Below are 25,312 nucleotides of genomic sequence, written 5' to 3' on the forward strand. Positions count from 1 at the left end.
ACTACAGTACAAGATTATAAAATGCATTATGTGTATGCTTGGCTAAAGAGATGTGTCTTTAATCTAGATTTAAACATAGAGAGTGTGTCTGAACCCCGAACGTTATCAGGAAGGCTATTCCAGAGTTTGGGAGCCAAATGTGAAAAAGCTCTACCTCCTTTAGTGGACTTTGCTATCCTAGGTACTACCAAAAGTCCAGAGTTTTGCGACCTTAGAGAGCGGGTTGGATTATAGCGTGGTAGAAGACAAGTTAGGTACGCAGGTGCTAAACCATTTAGGGCCTTATAGGCAAGTAATAATAATTTGTAAATGATACAGAACTGAATAGGTAGCCAGTGCAGAGACTGTAAAATTGGGGTAATATGATCATATTTTCTTGACCTGGTAAGAACTCTAGCCGCTGCATTTTGGACTATCTGTAGCTTGTTTATTGAAGATGCAGGACAACCAGCTAGCAGTGCATTACAATAGTCCAGTCTAGAGGTCATGAATGCATGAACTAGCTTTTCTGCATCAGAAACAGGTAGCATGTTTCGAAGCTTGGCAATGTTTCTAAGATGGAAGAATGCTGTTTTTGTAACATGGGAAATATGATTTTTAAAGGACAAGTTGCTGTCTAATATAACACCCAGATTTTGATATAACACCCAGATATTGTAGCAATCAATGTGGCACACTACTAAAGTTTTGCACTGGCAGGAACCACAATTTTTTTTTTCTGAAAATGTAAAAATGAAGCTATTTGTGGTGTTTGCTAATCGAAAGCTTTGTATCTGGGTGTGAGTCAGGCCTCCCTCTCTCGCCTGCAGCTGGTTCAGAACTCTGTTGGGCTTTTAACTGATACTAAAAAAAGAGACCATATTACTCCTGTATTGACTTCATTACATTGGTTACCAAATCGAAACAGAATCCAGTATAAAGTGCTGTTATATGTTTTCAAATCTCTCCATGGTTTGGCACCAGAGTATGTTTCTTATTTAATTAGTCCACATCAACCTTTGAGATCTCTTCGCTCCAAAAATCAACTGTGTCTGATGGTTCCTCGATCGCGCTTGAAATGTAGAGGAGAAAGAGCTTTTTCTATCTCCTTTTTCTATCTCCGTGGCAGCTCCTAGACTATGGAATGAGCTTCCGCTGTCCTTAAAAACATCTCCTACTCTGGAGTCATTTCAGAGGACATTAAAAAACACATTTATTTTCTTTAGCCTATAATAATGTGGTGTAAATTGTATGTATTTGGGTTGTATGTATTTGTTTTTCTTTTTTTTCTTCTTTTTTTTCATGTACAGCCATTGTGATTTTTGAAAGTGCTTTAGAAATAAAGTGAGTTGAGTTGAGTACAACCAAAAAAGGGTTTAAAATCTTAACATAACAGAACAATAAACACTGTATATTATTCTTTTGCAAAACAAACAAAATAACTCTTAATTTCATCTCAGTTCTCATGGCTACATGGCAGTGATTGTCCAACATTTCTGTCAGCCATTGTCCTTTGATGTAATTTACTTGAAGTACCCCTGAGACTTTAGGTTAACATTTCAATAATTTAATTGCATGTTTGCATAGTCACGATTCTTTGCTGTAAGTTAATGGTCACATGACATTCAGTTAAACAAAATATTTCATATTTTTTAGTTTTATTTTATTCTATTTATTTTAAAATTACTTCAAATTTGACATTTTTATGATTGAACTGATTATTAGCATTTCATCAACTCACCAAACGTCTGCAGTTCCTTAATGAACCCCATGGCAAACACTGCTATATGATAGTAAAAGAGCTTTTCACACTGAACTTAACCCCAGGTTATTGTTCCTTTAAATCCTGCTTTTAACTCCAGGTAAGGGTACATTTCACACTTTTAGAAGCTCGATTAGCACCACTTCTTACCCAAGGTTATGAAAGCCTGCACCGGAACAGAGTTGGCACTGCTTTAGCAGTGTTATCCCCACTTTGCAGTGTCAAGCATGTACAGTGTGACACGATGCAGTGTTAGAATATTATGGCTAGAAGCTTAGCAACCAAACAGCCAATTTCATGCCTCATATTCAAGTGCTTTAGACAGTCGCAGAAACACTGTGTGCTGGATATACAAAGTTCACAACCTGGTCTCATAAAAATACGTACCTCTGTGCACTTTCTGTGCGACACCGTTTTACATACCTTACTGCACCTCTGTCCCTAAAAGTTAATGCTCTATCGTGTTGAAAATATGCCCTACACCAAACCAAACCCAACCCTAAACCTACCCGATAGTGTTAACAAATGCAAAACTGGTATAAAAACATATTTGTTGATGCAACCGTGCTATTTCAACTTCCTTTTACACAGATTTGAACTGTTTTGTTGAACCGTGATTACACGGGATTCGAACCGGAGGTCCTTGCCTTCTAAGTACGGCTCCGTACTTCGTGAACTACCGAACAAACTTACCGTCTATGAAAACCCATATGAGGCTGGATATGTGCAATGCTAACATTCAAAAGCATCAGTTTTCAAATCTCCCAGCATATTAATATTGTTTTGAATTTGAAGAATGATATTCTTAAAGTAATTGTGCGAAAAATACGCTTTAAGTTTTACTGCCTCTAGTGTTTGTTTCTTTAAGAAACTGAAACTGCAGTAATATATAGTTATTGGTACGTATTTCATGTCTCGCTAAAAAGTGCTCCCAGGTACGTAAATGCCATGAGACTAGGTTGAAAGTTCAGTGCAGACCAATAGTTTCTAACTCAATCTAAAATAATCGCATCATTATTCAGTTGGTACAGCCAATGAGCTTGTTGTTCAACATTCACATACTTGGCCAGTGCTTGCTCTAGCAGATGCAGTACACTTCAGAAACCCTCCACCTTCCCCAGCTCCACCGGTATAGATGTGCTACGGGGTGATTCATTGTGTTATATGGAGGTTATTTCATAAATGTTAAATGTGCAGCAGCAGTATTTCTTACATGCTCACAGCAGCATGTCTGTGGATGTACTGGCAGCAGCAGTGGAGTGAAAGGTGGTGACAATTACAAGGGTCCATGGCTGTGTGGGGGGGGGGGGGGGGTCCCCTGGGGTCCCCTGGCGATTTCAACCGACTGCCCGAGGCCAGCCTAAAAAGGCGCTCAGTACAGTCTACAAGCCTCTGCTGCACTTCGTCACAACATCTTATAATTTGCACATGTCACAAATACACCTCACCAGTTTAAACATACAAACTCAAAAAGGTGTGAAAAGCTTAATTCAGCACCCCCGCGCTGTGTTCTGTGTTCAGAGAGCAGCATGAAATCGAAATGCCCGTCTTGGCGATTATCCTCAAAAAAACAGCCAGTTATGTCTAAATGATCGTAAACAGTTGAGAAAAAAAATCAGATTTGTATTATTATATTAGATGTATTGTCTCTTAAAGTGACCACGCCTAATTTACTGACTGCTATTGGTGTCATTAATGTTAATCCAAGAAATTAAATGAGAGAAAACAACAAAAATGTATCCATATTTAATTTCTACAGTGAAAACAATGCAATGCTATTTTACGTTTGATTATTCAGTTCCTGTACCTGAACACTTGAAACTTGGAAAAACTAAAACATTGTTTAATTTGCATCTTTGTTTTATTTATTTATTTGTGCTATTTACACAATTTCAGACAGGGCCCATGGATACAGCCCTGCAAACCCCATCCCTACATCCCTGGCAGCAGGTCTCGATACTTGCTTTGCAGCAGCACATTTCCAACACTGTTCCTCCAAGACCAAATGCATTACCATTGCCATGTATTTTACCATGCTAAACTCTCATCGAGTTGTCATGACAGAAAAACAGTCATTTCAACAATATAGCCCAACAAGTCCATTCTGTAACATGTGACAGAACAGTAAAATATTATATGGTGGATCACAATGCTAAAGCTGCTGTATAAAAAAGTTATTTACATTTAGCTGACGCTTTTATCCAAAGCGACTTACAATTGCTATATATGTCAGAGGTCGCACGCCTCTGGAGCAACTAGGGGTTAAGTGTCTTGCTCAAGGACACATTGGTGTCTCACAGTGGATTCGAACCCAGGTCTCTCACACCAAAGGCATGTGTCTTATCCACTGCGCCATCACCACCCCTCAGTTATACTGAGTTAAAGAAAATTTTAAAAGTCATGCTGTACATACTGTACAAGTTGTACATGCTGAATTTGTACAGTCAATGACACTGACACTGCAAATATGCAAATAAGGATTAACCCAGGGTTTAGGAACATACAGTATGAAATCAGTTTAAATTATACGTTTTTATGAGGTTTAATGACCCAGGGTTAACTATTTCAAGTGTGAAAAGCTCTAATGTTTCCTCTGGGTGCAAGAAAGTACACATAGTCTTCAAGTTTAGAAGAAGCCAAACAGATGCTTGGATGTGTCCTTCTAAGTGCTCCAATTGGCCCCCTGTTGGCATAAGGAACATCCTCCAGAGAGGAAAATGTTTTATAATGATAACAGAAGGTGTATGCGGTGTCCTTCACAAATGTTGAGGGAGTCTCAGAAGGAAGAGTAAGGCAAAGTGGGTCTGTTCAGAAGGTTGCTCCTGGCAAAGACAGAATGACCCAGTTACTAAACACAGCCGTCCAAGGCTGTGCAAATGAAGGACAGGCAGGCCACCCAAGAGGAGAGGTGCACGCTGGCCGATATAAATGACTTATCACCACTGCACCGTCCAGAGAGAGGAACAAATATCTCAAAGCTCTTTTTTACCTTGCATCTCATCTTTGTCACTTTGTCCAAGTGAGAACAAACAAGAGATTTGAGTAGAAAATGGTGCAAGGACGTTTATGAACTGTTTGCTCTCTGTTGAGCTCTTTGGGAATGAGGGCTTTGGCTGTTGCTGCGTTTGCGATGCATGCTGGGAGACAAAGCTCTACCAAATTATCTGTCAAGCAGAGATGAGATGGAGATCTCAACAGACTGCAGTGTCTCAGGCTGTCGTGTAAAGGCATCAGCTGGGGGGAAAAGTGTGTTTGTGAAAGAGCAGAGGAGATCGCTGTGGCACGACTGACTCACTCGCTATCTGATTATGGGGTGTGTCTGCTTTGAGGACGGGTGTTATAAGCACATCTGGCTCTAGGCTCATTGGATTGATCTTGGCATGATGTGGCCATTTCCATGTCTGGTTGGATGGTATTTAAAGTACAGTGACGATCAACAATAATGTGATCATTTTGAAAACGTCACTGCTCCCTTACTGCAACATGAGCTCTCATTTCTAACCTCAGTGCTGGAATGGACTCCCTCCTGTTTCTTTCGTTGAACAGACAAACGTAATTAACTTATTGACATTAGATAATTACATTTTTAACGAGGTCATTTGATCTTTTAACATAAGACAATGAAAAGAAGACATTTGCAAATGATTTTTTAACATCTTAATCATTTCTCCTAGACAGTAATACGATAAAGTAGAGAGAAAATGTAAAATTTAGCTTAAATCTTCTTGCTATCTTGTATTTTCACTCCTCATAAATGAACTGTAGTAATCACATAACAGTGTCTGAAATGGTGCTCAGATTTGTAACCCAAAATCAGATACATTTTTCACATCAAAGTCTTCTAAGAACAAATAATATGAGCTCTGCTATCCTCATTGATATTCAGTATATGCTTATTAGGAAAACCTGCCTCTACCTACATTTTTGCAAAACTCCAAAAGTGTACTTATACATAAAAATCACTGCAGTTTCCAGCTGAAATGAAAACACCAACAACTTTTATTCTTTTCATACATTTCATGATTACAGGTGCAGATTGTTCACTATGATATGATCTCAAAACATTTTTACCATAGTGCATGATTTGTAAGCTAGAATATTTGAATGTCTGAATTTTCTAACAGAGTAAATTTGCTCTGTAGCTCACCTGGTACAGCATTGCACTTGCAATACAGAGCATTCAGGTATGAGTCCCATAAAACATGAATCACAATAAAAGAGCTCAATTGCTAGTAGAAACAAGCTAAAATGTGAAGTTGTGATACGTTCAAAATGCAATGTAATATTTTGCAGAAATGTTACAATAGGCATGTTTTTTCCAGTGAAGATGGATTGTTAATATTGCAGCTGCTCTTACAGTATGTTAGCAATTGTCTAATTGCATTTATTTTATTCTTATATGAGACAAAAGTTAATGCAAGAAACTGGGAAAAAGCAACCACTGACTTGATTTTTACCTGAAGTAAATCTTATGTTTTAGGGTGTTCTTTGAGGTTGCCAGGGTGTTGCTACAGTGGATGTGCTTAGTACATCGTTAAGTACCTAGGCTAGTCACAACTGTTTCCCAAACATGGTCACACCTCAATCGTTTGAACCACAATGGCTCAACAATATAGGATGAACAAACATGGTACCTGACTACTTTACTATCTTCTGTTCCTTGTAATTTTGCGTTATTTGATGTTTAATTCATCACCGGTTCCTCTTACGTCATACTCACATGTGCACTCTTCAAAAACTGTGCTTATTGAGGATGCACTAAAATACATAGATTGAAATGGATATATATATTTAAATGGAACTGAAGATATAGATTGCACTCCATGTTGGCGAGCGCACTGTGGCCATGAGCATGATCTAAGTCCAGATGTCATACTAACAAGAAACTATGCCAGAGCTCTCTCTATGCTAGAGACTTTAGTTCCAATCATGTCAAGTTTGCAATGCTGTCTGCAAATGTTAATTTGAACTATTGTTTCAGGAAACAGTGAATTGCTGAACTATGTTGGTAACAATGGAACTTGCAACCAGTTCTGCTTATTTGAAGTCCCTTCTTCAATTTAAGTCTATGGGTTTTTTCATAAGTCCTTTAGATGAATATTGTAAATCAGATCACTTAAAAAAAAAAAACAGCACCTCTCCACAACAGCGCACAATCTGAAGTATTATTATCAAAGAATGCAGGACCATTAACATGTTTCAGTTTATACTAAATTAATACTGAGTGCCTTGCCATATCAAAAAAACACCAATTATGGTATGAATAGGTCAGTCTGTCTTGGTGTCTGGCTTTGGTTTTTCTTAAAGACAATTTTTGCTCCACTCAGAAATAGAGCTCTTTAATGGCTCTTAGTTGGCCACAGATGACTGTGTTGTCAGCATCTGCTGTTGAGGCTGATTGTCTGCTATGTTAATTAGCAAGAGCGTGTGTGTTCTCTTCAAGGGAGTGCTTTGAGAAACTAATAGCTGAGCCTTTCAAATCAGAAATCACTGCCGGCATCCTATTCAGCTAGCAAAAGGAAAAGCTGTAAAAAGATGGATTAAAATCATCTGTTGCCAAGGCTGTGGAGCAGGAAATAGCAGATTATGTTAGCGAGCAGGCAGATAAGACAGTAAGAGAAAGAAAGAAAGAAAGAAAGAAAGAAAGAAAGAAAGAAAGAAAGAAAGAAAGAAAGAACAGTTGTCATAAATATATGATTTTGTCACATCCCACATTGTTTGGATGTGGAAGAAATAGTTTTATAGTCATTATTTTAGTTTTCTTTGCGCACAAAAAGTATTCTCGTAGCTTCATAACATTACAGTTGAACCACTGAAGTCACATGGACTTCATATTTTATCGATGTCCGTACTACTTATTAGGCCTTGAAAGTGGTGGTTGCATTGCTGTCTATGCACGGTCAAAAAGCTCTCAGATTAAATAAAAAATATGTTAATTTGTATTCCAAAGATGAACAAAGGTCTTGCTTGTTTGGAACAACATGAGGGTGAGTAATTAATGGCAGAATTTTCATTTTTGGGTGAACTATCCCTTTAAGTATATTATTTATTTAACAAGTACTCTTTTTAAAAGTATGCTGTAGTCTTCTTTTTCCACAGGGATCTCACACACAAGGTAGTCTTTGGTCCTTTTTGTTTTTTCCTTATTTACTTATTTATATATTGAAATCAATATCACACAATCAAGAGTGCGTTATGACTGTGTTAGCCTTGAGCCTACAGACAAGCTGACATGTGGTCATCATAATGCAGTCTTGCTCGTGGGATATTACTTAAGTATTCATGAAACTAAATATAAAAAAATTAAAATGGCCACTGATTTAGTCAGTTGTTTTGAATCAGTTAATTAATTTAAAATGAATCATCCGAATGAAACAAATCTCTACAGTGAATGAATTGTCCCATGCACATGAGAGAGAGGACATATTAGGAGAAAGCGTTTGATTATTGACTCTCTTGGCAGGAAAACTGCATGTCCAAACAATGTGACATTAAAAACTGTTTACGGTGTTTAGTTTTGGCTCTACACTGTGACTTGGAAAAAGCAGCTTGTTAATGCTACAATATTATGAAAACAACTACCACAGCTACAGCTGCACTAATGTAGTTGCATCACTACAGTAAAATTCCCTACAAAATAGAGTTGAAAGGCTGTGATGAAGAGCAGACACTCGCTAGATCTCATACTGAATTTAGTGAGCATTTGAGTTGTTTCAGTAGCTTTTCTTCTCCAGCTTTGCTCCACATATCTGACTAAATGTGGCATAAATAGCCAAGACATTACATCACATGAAAAGAGCGCAGCACCATGTGGTGCAAATTTCAGTTTATTTGTCCAATCTCTTCAATCATGCCATCTCTTTCTCCTTCTTCGTCTTCTCTTCCCCTGGGTTGTTTATTGCTTTCTCGTGTGGAAATGGGCACTTGCTCCCTGCTATCAAAGATTCATTATGTTGATGCCCAATGGCAGACAAACCACACCAGCTTTAGTATTATTTATTTATTTATTTATTTCCAGTATAACAATTTAAAACTAAAATTGTGAGACGGTCATCATCTCTGTGATGTAATACCAGCTAAATTCTGCAATCACTTTTCAACTAACATTAAATATGGTATTATATATCAGCATTTTTTTTTTTTTTTTTTTTTTTACGCTTTTTCCATTTAGGTAATGGGATTAGGGCTGGATTGTTAAGAAAATAAATTGCACAAAGTTGTAACCTGTGATTGACCTATCGGTAAGCCCCTCCCCTCGAATACAGGTGAGCCAATGGCAGTCGAGTATCAGTTGCATGGGGACTGGAACTCGGACATCTTTAGGTTTCAGCACCATAGCGAAACATTGGAAGATCTGAAGCTCTTGTCTTTTTTATGGGGTTTATGCTACAAAAACAGAAAAAAGATGGGGTACTTGTAACACTGATTCCAGGTATCCTGAGAGGATATAGGCAATATCATTTATTTTATTACATTTCCTAAACCCAACCAAAACAGAGCAATATGTCCCTAAGCATTCAACCCCAATCCCAATAAAGACAAAAATGTAAATTTTCTGGTTGTCATACTCTCATTAAGTTAAAATTTGTATCTGCTTAAGCAGAACGTTAATGTCAATTTTGTGCTTCAGCAAGGTATCTTTGGCTAAAACTAGCAAACGTTAAAGTTAGTGAGTCCATGCTAACGTACATACCTAAATAGCGGATGGAGGTCAAAAACACATAAACATATTAAACTGGTTAAATGTAAATTAATTTAATCTTACCCTGCGGTCCATGAACAGTGTTGATCTGGGATTTTTCGTGACTACCGTAACATGAGACTTCTCCCACTTGCATTGTGATCTGTAAACCCTCGCTTCCAAATGAATATCCATAATATTTATTTTTAAATCATTATATATCCCTCCATGGCATATTTCAGTCCCACTTCAATGGTGCTCCTTCTGTGTCCAAAATTTATCAAAAACATATTGGGACAATGTTTTTACACTGACAGCTGTCATTGTAAAACAGTTAGCAATGATCTTAGTTGATCTGTGGGGAAGTCGTGGCCTAATGGTTAGAGAGTCGGACTCGTAATCCAAAGGTTGTGGGTTCGAGTCTCCGGCTGGCAGGGATTGTAGGTGGGGGGAGTGAATGTCCAGCGCTCTATCCACCCTCAATACCACGACTGAGGTGCCCTTGAGCAAGGCACTGAACCCCCAACTGCTCCCCGGGCGCCGCAGCATAAATGGCTGCCCACTGCTCCGGGTGTGTGTTCACGGTGTGTGTGTGTTCACTGCTGTGTGTGTGCACGTTGGATAGGTTAAATGCAGAGCACGAATTCCGAGTATGGGTCACCATACTTGGCCGTATGTCACTTCACTTCACTTCACTTCACTTCAATGGGCGGTGCTTACCGATAGGTCAATTATGTCACGCTCTGCACAGAGACATGAAAATTGAGGATCCAAATGCAGTTTTATTCGGGTAATCCAAAGCTGTTAGCCAAAACCAGATAACAGGAAACAAGGCAAGGATCAAAACCATGACAGAGAAACCAGAAAAGGAGCGCTAAGAAAAACACTGTGATATTTACAAGACTAAGCAATGAATGCAGTGTAGCCAACTGCTTTCAATTGAAAGTAGCTAAAACTGGTAGCTAAATGTCACTAGATGACATCATTTTGGCAAATTCACTGATCTATATAAAGATGAATATATATGAGAACTTAGATAAGGTTTGTCCAAGACGTTGTCCCTAAACTTTTGAAAAAAGTCTCAAAAGGGGTGGGGAAGTCGCAAAATCTAGCTACAAAATTGCTAAATTGGCAACACTGAAGCTGCATCTGAAAACTGAAAAATGCTGCCTTCGGAGGCAGCATCCCAAGGTAGGAAGGCATCAAGGCAAGTCCGAATCCAAAGTTAGCTTCACTTCCTGTCTCATGAGATACCTTCATCTGATCGATTTTTGAAGGCAGCATAGATGTATCCTTCGCTGCCTTTGGTATCCCACAATCCTTTGCGTTCCATTCCGTGATGGTTGATCTAAAAAATAAAGATGGCGTCTGAAAGTTGCGTTTGGTGGTTAGTTTGTGTCTAAATATTTCTGATTAACTTTTTGCACTTTTTATCTTATTTCTAGCAAGAAATTAGTATTATAGTAATTAAATATTTGTTTAGTTATCAACAAAACTCGTTCTATTTTGTTGTAGATCATTAAACCGTTACGCTGCCTCAAAAGCCTGTCCGAAATCAGTTCCCTATCAGTCGGTCACTCCGAGTCACGTCGGTGACCGATGAATTGGAATCTCGCTTAGAGAGACCAAGCCACTTCGAGTGTAACTAAATAAGCCAATGCACATTGGCATGCGATTATTGCATCCAGCTGCCGCTGATCACAGCGTGAGTATAATAGGCAGCAGGTGCAGCGCATATTCAGCTTTTCGCTTCGGGGGCTGAACGGTTACATCGTTCTGCTCCTGACTTCTGCTGACGAGTGAATTCAATGAGTTGAGCACGCTTTTCGGAAGACTCTCGTGCTGGCGGTACGGCACTTCAGCAGCAGTGGTTCTTCCTGTGTCGAGTGGATTGCACACATCAGGTTGCACTACCCCCTGTTTGTGTTGCAGGCGACCATCTCTCCTGTGCACTTCAGTACGCAAAAAAAGAGCTTTTTCCCTAAAAGAGCATTCATGTGTGTGTCTTTTTAAAGACACGATCGCTGCCTCACGTTCCTGGGCAGTAAGCATGCTGAGGTGGCGTTCGTGGATGAGGCATCTTCTCATGGCGGGAAGATGATCATCTTGGAGTTGCGGGCCAGGCGCCGTTACCTTGACAAAGGGGCGGAGCCCTGTTGCCTCTGCCTCAATCTGGTTCTCGTTCTGGCTAAAACAGACAGACAAGGACTACTTTAGGTGGTGGTATGGGTGGTCGGAGGATTATAGTGGTGGCAAACCCTCCAGGGAACCAACCCTCGAGGGACCATCGCTCCTCTTGCGCTCCGAAACCAGTTGAGCTGCCAGTGGAACGTGCTGGGCCCTCTACAAGGGGCGCACCAGCAGTTTCCTTGGCGCTCCTCCTGACGACTGGATGTCGATCGCTGCATCGGAGGGTGAGCCGGAGCTTTCTGGGGAAGAAGATTTGGTTGTGCTGCTGCTCCGGCAGTAGCAATGCCTGAATCCGATCCAGAAATCACGGCTATGCTTTCCCGGGCCACTGAGAGGGTAGGGCTCGAGTGGAGATCTCCACCGTGTCCCGAGCCCTCGAGGTTGGACGACTGATTTCTCGGGGTGGCTTGCGCTGGTTCTCAGCGCCCTGCTCCACTGCCTCTCTTCCCGGAGGTGCATGGGGAGCTTACTAGGTCGTGGACGGCACCTTTTACTGCCAGAAACTGCCCTGCTAGCTCCTCCCCCCTCACCACCCTCAATGGTGGTGCAGCTAGGGGGTATACGGGGGTCCCCCCGGTGGAGCGGTCGGTTGCGATGCAGTTGTGTTCCGTCTCCACCCGGCAGGGCAAACCGTGCCTCCTCTTCCGGGCCTGTAGGTACTCGTCTGGTCTGTCCGGCGATGCTTATGTGGCCTGTGGAGAAGCTGCCTCCGCCTTACGCTACGGCGTTACTGCAGGTTCTTCAGGATAAAAGCACTGAAGAGCTGGGAGCTTTGTACCACTTCTGACCTTGCACTACGAGCGACGAAGGTCATTGTGCAGTCTCTGTGGTCCGCTTGTACGGTGTCTAGGTCCCTGGTAGCGCTACTCAGCCGATCTTGCTGGCTCCGGTGGACCATCTGACTCTGCTATGTGGTTCAGTACCCTCCCAAGTTCAGGGGCATCCACCTCACAGCAGTGAAGGCAGCTGATGCTCATGTCTCGTGGGGAGAGATCGCTGTCCTACTGGCGAAGGACGCGATGGAGCCGGTCCCTCCAGCCGATATGAAGATAGGGTTTACAACCCTTACTTCATTGTGCCCAAGAAAAGCAGTGGGTTACGATCAATCTTGGATCTGCACATCTTGAACCAAGCCTTTCAAACAAGCCTCCATTCAAGATGCTCACGCAGAAACGCATCTTCGGGTACATCCGTCCCCGAGATTGGTTTGCAGCGATAGACCTGAAGGACGTGTACTTTCCCCCAGTATTGGAACAGTTGCCTCACACGTCTTTCTAAGTGATCGGCTGTGTCCTGTTGCATTAATTGTTCAGATATTAAAAGCAGGGAATGTGTTGTATCAGTTAAATCCATTACTTCTATATTCTGAATCTTGCATTCGATGATGACACACACAAACCAGGATAAAGATGAGGGAGCTGACTTTGAGAGAAAAGCAAGCAATTTGGATGCTAAAAGAAAAGAGGAAGTCAATTAGAGCTATAGGAAAAACAAAGAGCATGGAGAAATCAAGAGTATGGAAACCACCAGCGACACCAGCAACCAACAACTATCTGATCGCCTGAGAAAACAACAGTAGTTGATGACAGACAAATCATAAAAGCTGTGAAAATGAAAACTAAAAGACGTGTCTGTAAAATCACCAACAACTTCCAGAAAGCTGGGGTGATGCTCTGACAATCTACTGTCCTCAGGAGATTTTGACACAGAATTACAGATGCTACAGCAAGATGCAAACCTCTGACCAGCACCAAAAATAGAAAGGCAAGATTAGAGTTTGCAAAAAAGCACAAAGGTGAGCCAGAAGAGTTTTGGACCTGTGTTTATGGACCGATGAGACAAAGATGAACCTTTATCTAAGTGATGGGATGTAAAAATGTGGAGAAAAAAAAGGGAACTGCAAATGATCCCAAGCATACAGCCTCATCTGTAAAGCATGGTGGAGGTGGTGTCATGGCATGGGCATGCATGGCTGTCTCTGGAACAGGCCCCCTCAACTTTACTGATGACTTAATCTATGATGACACTAGCAGAATGAATTTGGAAGGGTACAAAACCATCTTGCCTACCAATATTCAAGAAAATGCTACCAGATTCATTGGGAAGTGCTTCATATTGCATCAGGACAATGACCCAAAACACCCTGCCCGTTCAGTCAAGGACTTTATAAGGGCAAAGAAATGGAAAGTCTTAGATTGCCCAAGTCAATCTCCAGATTTAAATCTGATTGAACATGAATTTCACCAGCTGAAGAGGAGAGTAAAGGCAGAAACTCCCCAAAACAAACAACAATTGGAATTGGCTGCATTAAAGACTGGGAAAAGCATTTCAAAGGATGAGACCAAGAGTCTGGTGATGTCTATGGGTCACAGACTCACTGCTGTGATTGTGTGCAAGGGATGTTCAACTGTCCCGATACTTATGCTCACATCAATGAGAGGGATGAACTCTAAAAGTGCTGTTCTTTTTATTTGGTAAAACATGTATGTGTTGAAACGGCTAATAATAAAATGTGGCATTCTGTAGTTTTGTCTCATATTCATCTTTTAATTATATTTGCAAATGTCTTGACTCCACAACCAACAGAGCAATTTTGTCTTTACTGTTCCAATACTTATGGAGGGCACTGTATTTCCCAAAACACAAAGAGGGATAGTTCAAATATTCCTGGCTTCAGTAAACAGGCCTCAGCAATGCTGGTTTTCAGTGACCCAAATCTGTGCAAAATGCATCAGACAGAACAAGACAAGTAAAAGAAAAACCTCAACCAACTTCATCTATTTTCCTGAGCATATCCAGAATTCTTTTCTATTGAATATAATATGTCACTTAAAACATATCTGGGTCAGTTTTCATATGATTTAACAAGGGAACATTTCATATGATTTAAAAAGAGAGCAGCATTAAAAAAAAAAAAAAAAAAGTATGAACACGTAAAATCACCAATGCAGTTTGGCTGCATTTTTATGGGTTGCATTAATGGTTAACTCAGATAATTCAAAAGCACTACAGATAATAGGCCTTAGGCAAAACACATGCTTATTTCATCTCACCAAATGCTCATACAAAACCTTCATCGCTTTAACAATGAGGTTTGTTGTATGCATATTTTGTGACCGTTAAATTTAAATGTGCTTCCACATGAATCTTATGGATAGCTATTTAATGTGTATGCAATTATTTAAATAATTTGGCCAACCTTCTCAAGCTTTTGAAACGAAAGCATTTTTATCCACACAAAGCTTGCACCAAGAGGTAGCTTCATTTAGCAGGTTAATAAGATCTCGGATTTGTCTATATTTAGTTGAGCCAGTGGAAACCATGCTAAAAACCCCTGTGGCTGTCCCATCGCTCCTCTCTCAGCACAACGCGATTGGCATTTTTTTATAGCACCATGGCCTGAATAACGAGATGAATTTAGAAAATGAAGACCGCAGCATTGCTTGGATGTTGCATGTTCTGCACATGCTTGTGTTTTGTTGCCAACAAATGCAACTATACATGGTTTGTGTGTGAGTTTTTTTTTGCTTCACATAACTTAAAGAGTGTTAATAATGTCCTTTATCAGTGTTATTACACTGGATCTCTCCATCCGCTTAAATAAAGTGTGCAGGCGCAATGGATAACACGGTCTTCAATCATGCAAATCAAATCAATAAGGAAACAGCTGCATGTAAACAGCATCAAAGTCCTTCCTGCACAATTAAGCATCCCTAAGCTGACCTGGGGTTATGTGCTGGTGTTTTATTTCTTCATTAGAGAGTTTTCCACATTCAAACACAGCCTGCTGGTTGTGTGCATGCATACATGCACGAACGTCATCACTATTATTATTACACAGGCTTATTGCTTATCAAAAGCCCTATCCCTAAATGTAACAATCTTATACAGTGTAGCCTGGCCTGTGCAGCTTGTGCTGTTGACATGAATGAAAACTTTCAAAGAATATTCTGGGTTAAGTTGCAGTTGACAGAATTTGTGACAATCAGTGTTGGGGATTAACTAGTTGCATGTAAGGGTGTAACGTAATTTAATTACAAAATAAATGTAACTAATCAGTTTCAGTTACTGAGAAAAAATATATATAATTAAGTAGTTACTTAACTGATTAATTGTCCAAAACATTTGTTAGAAATTTAGAAAAGTAATCAAAACACATGTAAATATTGTCACCTTCTTTAGTTAGTGCTTTGTTTTTTTCTTCTCTTATATGTTTGATTTATGGGGTTCTGTATTTGGTACATGTAAACATTATCACATTCTTTACTTGCATAAAAAAAAAATAATAATAAAAGTAATCAAATGCAATCAGTTGCATTACTTTCATAAAGTAATTGATATAGATACATTACTTATTGCATTTTAAATAGAGTAATTTGAAATCTGTAACTTATTACATTTCCAAAGTAACCTTCCCAACACTGATCACGGTTACAGAATAGGGACACAGACATCGTGACGTGATGTGAACAGGTTTTTATTGACAGACTTGAGGATATGGAATGAGACAGGTGAGCGATGATTACTAGAAGTCTCTTGTAAGTAGACAAGATGGTAAGTATCAAGCATAGAGATATGATTGGTATAGTAGTCCTCTTCGTAGGAACGATTCACGTAGTAGGTTGTAAGCAGACCGGACACTGGAGTGTTGTGCAGGTGTGTGCATTTGTAGCTGTGTTGATGAGTGAACAGATGACGTGCAGGTGTGCTCAATCAATTGCTAAGTGAAACCACGTGCATGAACTTTTTTGTCCTTCAAAAAGAAAGAAAGAAATAGTCGCTGGGGTATATTTGTAGCAATAGCCAAACAAAACATTGTATGGGTCAAAATGATAGATTTTTCTTTTATGCCAAAAATCATTAGGATTTTAAATAAAGATCATGTCCCATGAAGATATTATGTAAATTTCTTACCGTAAATAAATATCAAAACTTAATTTTGTATTATTAATATGCATGCCTAAGAACTTCATTTGGACAACTTTAAAGGTGATTTTCGCAATATTTTGATTTTGTTGCACCCTCAGATTCCAGATTTTCAAATAGTTGTATCTCAGCCAAATATTGTCCTATCCTAACAAACTATACATCAATGGAAAGCTTATTTATTCAGCTTTCAGATGTTGTATAAATCTCAATTTTTAATAATTGACACTTAAGACTGGTTTTGTGGTCCAGGGTCACAAATGCTTTTATAAAATTATAAGCTTCAAATTTCTAATTTAAATCCACCAGAATTGGCTCAATTTACTTTTAAGTATCTGACCATAACCTCAATTTTCTGACTTCATTTTTTATTTTATTTTTTGTTAATGCTACAATCGACACGATAACTATTGAGCTTAATTTACTAAACCTGAAATACTCCTTTAAATTGTGTGACATATTGAGGAAATGTGTGATAATAATTTTCTAAGTCATCAGGACAAAAAAAACAACAAAAAAACAATACATTAGACTTACATTGATGGAAGGAGCCGAACCACATCGACATATCAGAGAAATGAGGCTGAGCTCTTTTGACTTGTGCGGTCACACTTGCTGCTGTTCGGCATAATTTCACAATCAAACAAATGAAAGAATCCCTATCCCATGTTCATATTAGTTTTTCACCAAATTTCACTGAAATGTTGCTAATGTGACTTCTTAGAACACCTTAGCAACCATAAAGCTATGCATGTGCTTGTGTTTTAAGTACAGTATGTAAGAGCATCCACGAGCACAGGTCACATCTGCCTGGCAAATGCGTCAAGAATGAAGTGTGAACGCAGAGTTTGAAAATAAGCCCAAGGACAAACTGTGCGTACACAAAAGACTCTCTGAAGGAGTAGGGGGACAGAGCAGTGTAAATGGAGAACGGTTTGAAGAAGAATTCAATTACCTAACCATTACAAGAGCACTAATGAAGTCTCCTCAGATCTGCAGCTACTCACTAGACATGGACAACAACTCCACCCTCTCACCTCAAACAAGGGTGGATGGCAAAATGCAGATGGGTGTGTGAGAACAGGTTGCTTTAGATTATGATCTTGTCAGTTATGATAAACATCACAATAATGAGAATGAGTCAAACAATAAAGTTAAACAGCAAATATTGGAGCAAATATTTAAGGCTTACAATTAAGAGCTGATATACTGTAAGCCAAGCATTGAAGCCAATGTAAGCACACATGACTGACATTTTGACATGAGAACATTTTAAGTTCCTGTTCTTTCAGTTTTACACGAGCGCTAAATGAATTAAAGGGCTCAAATATTTTACATAAATACACAATCTATTATAAAAAGCTCTTGGCTGAGCTGGGCCTTCAAAACACTGCAGATTCACATCAATATCACACTTTTCAATACTTGATACTTTTATGAAAACAGTAGAGAAACTATTTAAGATGTGCCTGTAAAGGTTTTGATGTCTTTGAACTTTAAATGTAAATATCAATATGGTTATGTTGGAGAAAACAAAACTCCAGCCAAACAGCCAGACTACAGAGAGCAGGAGGAAGAAGAGCTGCTTTTCTTCTAAATGTCCAGGGTAATGTGTTCTACTGTTGAATCATTTTGTGTGTTAAAAGGAACAATCCCTGAGAGCTCAGAGAAGTGTGCGGATTCTGGGAAGCAGTCCAGTGAGCGAGAGAAAGACACAGAATCAAACAAACCATGACTCTTTCTGCCTCCCTCATATTGACACATTTGGACCCGTGGGAGGCTCACCTACAACTGATGGATGGATGGATGGATGGATGGATGGATGGATAGACAGACAGACAGACAGACTATATTTTATTTCAGTCGTGGAACAAACGTTGTATGATTGTCTTTTGTGTTCTGTGCAAGAAATAAATGTATGCAGATTTTGGAACAACATGAGGATGAGTTAATGATGACAGAGTTTTTTTTTTTTTAAATTGTTATTATTTGGGTGGAGTATCCCTTTGAGCTGTGTAGCCTCAAGTATATCCACGATGTTAGCACTTGACATTTTTAGAGTCATTACATCAAAACATGTTAAAAACATTTTTCAAAATTGCTTGAAAACAATATGAATATCTGAATTATGAATCATGATTTCAGAAAAGCTCTCAAACATATAAATATTTATTTTATTTTATATATTTTTATGTTACATTTGAAATATTATGACTTTTGAGTCGTCTTTGAGTTTTAAGATATTTAATTTGACTACCTAAATTAAGTTTGCATTTTTTATTTAAATAGGTCATAATACTCATTCAAATCATTGGAATTTTCTTTATTCCAATCAATGGCTTTTTAAAAAGCATTTTAATGTACTTTTGGATAACCTGATAGATCTGGACGAAATATGAGCATCACACAATTGACCCATAAACACATGTTTAAAAACATGTTTTGCTGAATCTTTTCTTTTCTTTTTCTTTTTTTAACAGCATGCAGTGTTAAATGTGTTGATAACCTTAGGGGGTCTCTGAGCTAGACGTGATATACTGAGGTTAGATAAAAAACGATTTTAGGATGATTCTCCTAGTCTCAGAACTAGGGACAGCGCCGATATATTTTCATGTCTTTTTGTCTCAGGTCATGCGCATGTTACCAACACGTTTTGGAAGGGAAAAAAACAAGGAGCATCACAATCTCTTGCCTTGTAGCGTCAAAATCGATAACATTACACGGTATAAAGCGTGGACAAACAAAACAAATATAACAGATTTCAAAAATCTGTTGCTAACGCCCGTCTCACCTCTGAAAAAAAAAAAAAAAAAACAAGACCGCAATTAACATCCAAACTCCACCATTCCCTAAATTAACTAATGCAACATTGCGGGTGTGCAACATCGAGAGGGTTCGCATAAAGATGAGGTCCCTGCTGCGCTCCAAATGTCAATCAGAGTGACGTTGGTGCGTGTCCTTTCATCTTTATGAAGGTGGGGGCTCGCGCTCTCATTGACATTCTGAATGGAAGTCCGCGCCTTTGCCATACATACATGTGCATTCCAAGCACTGTCAGAGACAACCAACGCAGCACATACAGCCATTTATTGATAACATTTCAACAACATTTGCGTATGGTCAGGGTGCGAATTATGGGGGGCGACCTAACTCAGCTACAAGCTTTAACACACCTAAGGAGGTCAAAACAAACCACTGGGGGATATAATCGTTTTAACGGGGTTGCTTCGGTAGGGCAATAAACACGAACCACTGGCTGATCAGTCACTTTATTATAGATTTAGATACAAAATTATGAATAAAAAAAAAAAAAACTTGTTTGTTTCTTTTAAAATTGTAAGAGGGCGCCAAAAGACAACTGTTGCGCAAGATGAACTTCTGCTTTCAACTGCTTTAAAAAGCTTAATACCTCGTTGAAAGTCATTAGCTAATTCGGATTCCGCGTAACCTACAGGTTGCATGGTTTAGCCTATTTCTCAGACATTAACCTCTCCGTGATAACCTATTAATTCATATGCTCACTCAGGCGAGTAATGAAACGAATGCAACAAATGTCAGTGAGGGTTTTCATTTTAGGTTGCACTTGCCGCCGATGCGCGTTATCCCACAGCCCTCCCCTAATCGGTGGGCATCGGTGACGCGCGTCTGGGGTTCATGTTTATGTCTGTCAGGTTTCCGATTGGGCGCCGTGTGGAAGTGTGGTGAGCATCCGCGCGCCGTGGGCGGGAACAGTCATGTTTATAAACCACAGTACGCTTGCCGTGGGCGGGAGGACCGGATCGAGAGCGAGAGGACGCGTGGCGCGGAGCTTGTGGAGGAGGCGCGGCTTCCACTGCCCCTCTGCCGAAGCAGCTGTATGGACGACCACCTCAGCCTCCTCCACTCGCCTCCGCCTTCCTCGAGCAAGCACAGGGGCAACAACCTCGTGAACCACGGCTACACCGAAGACATTATGACAATTGTTGCATGCGACAACATGCTGGAGGAGTCGGCAGCGCTGCCTGGGCACCACTCTCTGGAGCGCTACGAGCCAGACCACGAGTGCTGCGAGAGAGTTGTCATCAATATCTCAGGCTTGCGCTTCGAGACGCAGCTCAAAACCCTGTCCCAGTTCCCTGAGACTTTACTTGGCGACCCCAAGAAGAGAATGCGCTACTTTGACCCCCTCAGAAACGAGTATTTCTTTGACAGGAATCGGCCGAGCTTCGATGCCATCTTGTATTATTACCAATCCGGGGGGCGCATACGGAGACCCGTTAACGTTCCCATAGACATTTTCTCCGAGGAGATACGCTTCTACGAGCTCGGGGAGGAGGCCATGGAGAAATTTCGAGAGGACGAGGGCTTTATAAAGGATGAGGTGCGTCCTTTGCCCGATAATGAGTTTCAGCGACAGGTGTGGCTGCTGTTTGAGTACCCAGAGAGCTCGGGACCGGCCAGGGGCATCGCGATCGTCTCGGTGCTGGTCATTTTGATATCCATTGTCATCTTTTGTCTGGAAACGTTACCCGAGTTCAGGGACGACAGAGACCCGACGACGGTCTCGCCGCTGGCGAACGCAACTCTCCCGTTCTTCTCCAGTCCCTTCTCTGACCCGTTCTTCATCGTGGAGACTCTGTGCATCATCTGGTTCTCCTTTGAGCTGCTCGTGCGTTTCTTCGCGTGCCCCAGCAAAGCCACGTTCTCCAAAAACATCATGAACATTATTGACATTGTGGCCATCATACCCTATTTCATCACTTTGGGGACCGAGCTCGCAGAAAGACAAGGCAACGGCCAGCAGGCTATGTCCTTGGCCATTCTTAGGGTCATCAGACTGGTGCGCGTGTTTCGGATTTTCAAACTCTCGCGGCACTCCAAAGGGCTCCAGATTCTGGGGCAAACGCTCAAAGCCAGCATGCGAGAGCTGGGCTTGCTGATCTTCTTTCTCTTCATCGGGGTCATCTTATTCTCGAGCGCAGTCTACTTCGCCGAGGCTGACGATCCAGACTCGGGCTTCAACAGCATCCCTGATGCGTTTTGGTGGGCGGTGGTTACCATGACGACCGTGGGATACGGCGACATGCATCCAGTCACCATAGGGGGCAAAATCGTCGGCTCTCTGTGTGCGATCGCGGGCGTGTTAACTATCGCTTTGCCGGTACCAGTCATCGTGTCCAACTTCAATTACTTTTACCACCGAGAGACTGAGGGAGAGGAGCAGGCGCAGTACCTCCACATCGGCAGCTGCCAGCCTCTGTCCTCCTCCGAGGAGCTGAAGAAGACGCGGAGCACGTCGTCGCTCAGCAAGTCGGAGTACATGGTCATTGAGGAGGGCGCCTTCAAGCAGCCAAACTTTCCGGCCCAGAACAACCAGAACTGCGTGAACATTAAAAAGATGTTCACAGACGTGTAGGCTCTTCTAGTCTGCCTGATGATGGCAACGCTGTAGGTTCGCGTCATGACAGTCAAGTGCTGCTGAGTGAGTCGCCCTCCATTTCCACGACAGAGGAAATGGTTACATGTTTAACGCGCCAGTCCCATGCAGTGTTTATCACCTGTTTGATTGAACCATTTTACTGTGAGGACGAAGCCGCTATCGGCTTTCAGTCCGTTTGCTGTCTTTAGGGTACGTTCATTCATATATAGGCAATATGTGACATCCGTGTGGCAAGCCGCTTTAACATCCATTCCTTAAAACTTAACTAGCACCTGTAATTATTTTACTAGTAATTTTGCAATTAAGTAAGATTACAATGAAGTAATACAGCACGGTTTTCAATTGCTATTGTAACTATTTTAAGATATTTAAAATAATTAAAAAAATTAAAAAATACTGGTATTTATTTTGCCAGGATATTATTATTTTTCCTTTAATCCATTTCCTTTAATCCTAAAACACAGTGAAATGACGTGCAAAATTCAAACTACAGGTAAAACACCTGTAAAAAAAAAAAAAAAAAAAAAAATATATATATATATATATATATATATATATATATATATATATATATATATATATATATATATATATATTAAACAACACATCATGCCCTATTTTTACAGTTGGTGTATAGGATTTACTTTGAAACAATTTTCATTCAAAAATTGCTAGTAATTTTCACAAATAGGCATAATTAAAAGAAACACTTAATTAAACATGATATTTTCAAGAAGAAAGACTGAAATAGTATTTTCTTAAAAACTCATCCTCCCAAAAAGTAAGTGCTGTATTTTAATTTTTTCCCACAGAGCAATAGTGATTATTTCGTTGTTACTGAAAATCTTTTGTCATTGAATTCTATTGGGTTAATATATCCATTATTCACTTCCGACTACAAACATTTTGTATTTATTGTACTTTATCTATACAGTAACCATTCTGAGTCTTTACATCTAATGATCGAAAATATCTAATGATGTACTGTAAGAAATATTACACAGGCCTACTGTTGGAATATATATTTGTGCCTCATAAATAAGTACTAGTATCTAACAAAGATGTACTGAACTAGAATAAATACCAGCTACAATTAGAAATATATCCTTGGAAGTGAACATTTAATATTGGTATCACAAATCCAAGTAAAATTCAATGACAAAAATATCTTTCAGAAACAGTCAAGTTACTTGTAACTTCTGGAATGGTGACAGGTAGCGAAAGTAAGTACTAGTATCCAATTAATAGTTTACAAGTGAAATTGAAAAGACACCAGTCACTACTGAATGACTTGAGGTTATTGCACCCTGAGTCCGAAATTTTCGCACATTAAAAAATAAATACGACTTCACGTCATGTTTGCACATTGCTTCCTTCTGTCAAAAAAAAAAAAAAAAAAAAAAAAATCGGACTCAGTGTGCAATGGCCTTTACTCTAAATAAACAAATAGCCTAGTTCATGGGAAAATGTTAAAACGGCTTGCCACAAAGTCAAATTTTCATCAATGACAAGTTAATAGCTATGCTATTCAAATGCACTCATTGCATCGTATAGTCTACTTTGACATGGCATTGCTGGAAACTTAGTCCAGTTTAGGGAGTTTTTACCAGAATAGGCACGGAAGCGCTTATCATAATGAAGGAAGAGGCAGCCCATTTAAAGGTATTGTGTATTTTCTTACATTATGGACAAGTATCGCTCAGATAACATATCACTTGTTGGAATAAGTGTCTTAAATGACTAATTTTGTGTGCTTCTATTGTGTATCGTCGTCTCGTCGAGAGCCAGTTCCATATCAACCAGTGAAAGATGCATAAGATGCTATATGTGAACCTTTTCTCCGTTTGTGCTACCATTCGTGCAGAGTTCAAAGATCTAAACTTGTTCTGATTCAAGCACAAATTCAGAGACTTACTAATGTGTACCGATCACTGAAGACAAAAGGGAGGGGAATGATCAGAGACTGAAAGCGCTTTCGACTGGATACTTCTAATCACGTTGGAGTGATGCAGTCTCCATAGCGACGATAGGTTCCTTGGTAACCTGCTATTGTTGCCATGGCATTTTTTTTTCTTTTCAAGAATGTTTTGAAGTCTGGCTGAAGATTTGCGGTATTGCTGGATTTTGTAAACTGGTGAAAATGGATTTTCTCATCTAACCAGAGGGCCATAACAACGACAATACAACAGATACTTTTTTTCTGGAGTAGTCTATCTTCAAAAGACCCCAACTATTCAGCCACACTCTGGGATAAAGTGCAATACATGTGAAAGTTTTGTCACTGAACAAAACACTGTCCAACAGGCACAGACTGAAGTGAAAAAAATGAATGAGTGTGATACACTGATCATTCACAAGGGGCTGCTGTATCTTCGCCAAACGCTCGGAGTAGCCCACCATCTCTATTCTCCCACAGGATGGAAACCCCGCCTTGTCTTAAGAAACAGGTGAATCCTACACCACATGGATTGTTATGTGCCATATTAATTCACAGTCAATTTTAGGTCATAATTAGTCTAATTGTGTCAAAATAGTACTTTTGGTTAATACTTTTTTGTAGGTTTGTTAGCCTAGGCTTCTTATTTCTCACTGTTTCATTTTTTCACGAACACTGGTGGTTTCCATTTTTAGCACATTTAAGACATTTAAGATATAAAATGCAAATCTGGGGAGGTTGTTTGTTAGGTATGGCATTAGAGTCTTAATAATTGCCTTTTTAAATGCTGTTTTATCCAAACATGTGGTGTAAGAGAGAAAACTGCCCCACCTAAGCTCACCTTGAGTTGACATTGATTTGAAAAGTGTCAGTCATGTCACGACTATCGCAGTGCTGCCTCCTTGTGGCTCAGAACAATACAGTGGCCGTAATTGCTTTATGACAGACAGTCCATTTTGAGCAACTGTCCAGTATTTAAATAACTGAAATCTATATAATCTGTGTTATTTTAGTATATATAATGTACTATTTTATGTGTTATATATATATATATATATATATATATTTATATATATATATATATATATTAAATTGGTTTTTAATTTTTAGATTTTCCGTTTTCATTTTAATTTGAGTTAAATTTTAGTAATTGTTATTTGTTTTTAATTTTAGTTAAAGTTTTAGTAATTTTGTGTGTTTTAGTTAGTTTATTTTTATTTGTTAGTATTTTAGTTTTATTCAGTTTGTTTCTATAATTGTTATTTCAGTTTTAGTTTAGTACATCAAGTTAAACTAAATAAAAAAGGAAATATTGCATGCAACTAGCTAAAAAATAAGTAGAAATTTTATAAATACATTATTTTATTTCGGTTAATTCTTATTTTTATTACTTTTATTTCAAGTAAGTAAACATTAATA

At 39.5% G+C, this 25,312-nt stretch overlaps 2 protein-coding genes across 2 annotated transcripts in view; both read left to right on the forward strand.

Moving 5' to 3' along the window:
• Positions 1-25,312, forward strand: part of LOC306859737 (uncharacterized protein) — a 708,874-nt gene that overhangs the window by 441,440 nt on the left and 242,122 nt on the right. The window lies entirely within an intron of this gene.
• Positions 20,395-22,457, forward strand: LOC306859431 (potassium voltage-gated channel subfamily A member 3-like; the record flags this gene model as incomplete). Its single annotated transcript, XM_079400449.1, has 1 exon — positions 20,395-22,457. The coding sequence occupies one exon, from the start codon at positions 20,395-20,397 to the stop codon at positions 21,931-21,933; it is 1,539 nt and encodes a 512-aa protein (XP_079256575.1). The 3' UTR covers positions 21,934-22,457.

This window comes from Barbus barbus, assembly GCF_936440315.1.
Source record: "Barbus barbus genome assembly, chromosome: 40".
Classification (NCBI taxonomy): Eukaryota; Metazoa; Chordata; class Actinopteri; order Cypriniformes; family Cyprinidae; genus Barbus; species Barbus barbus.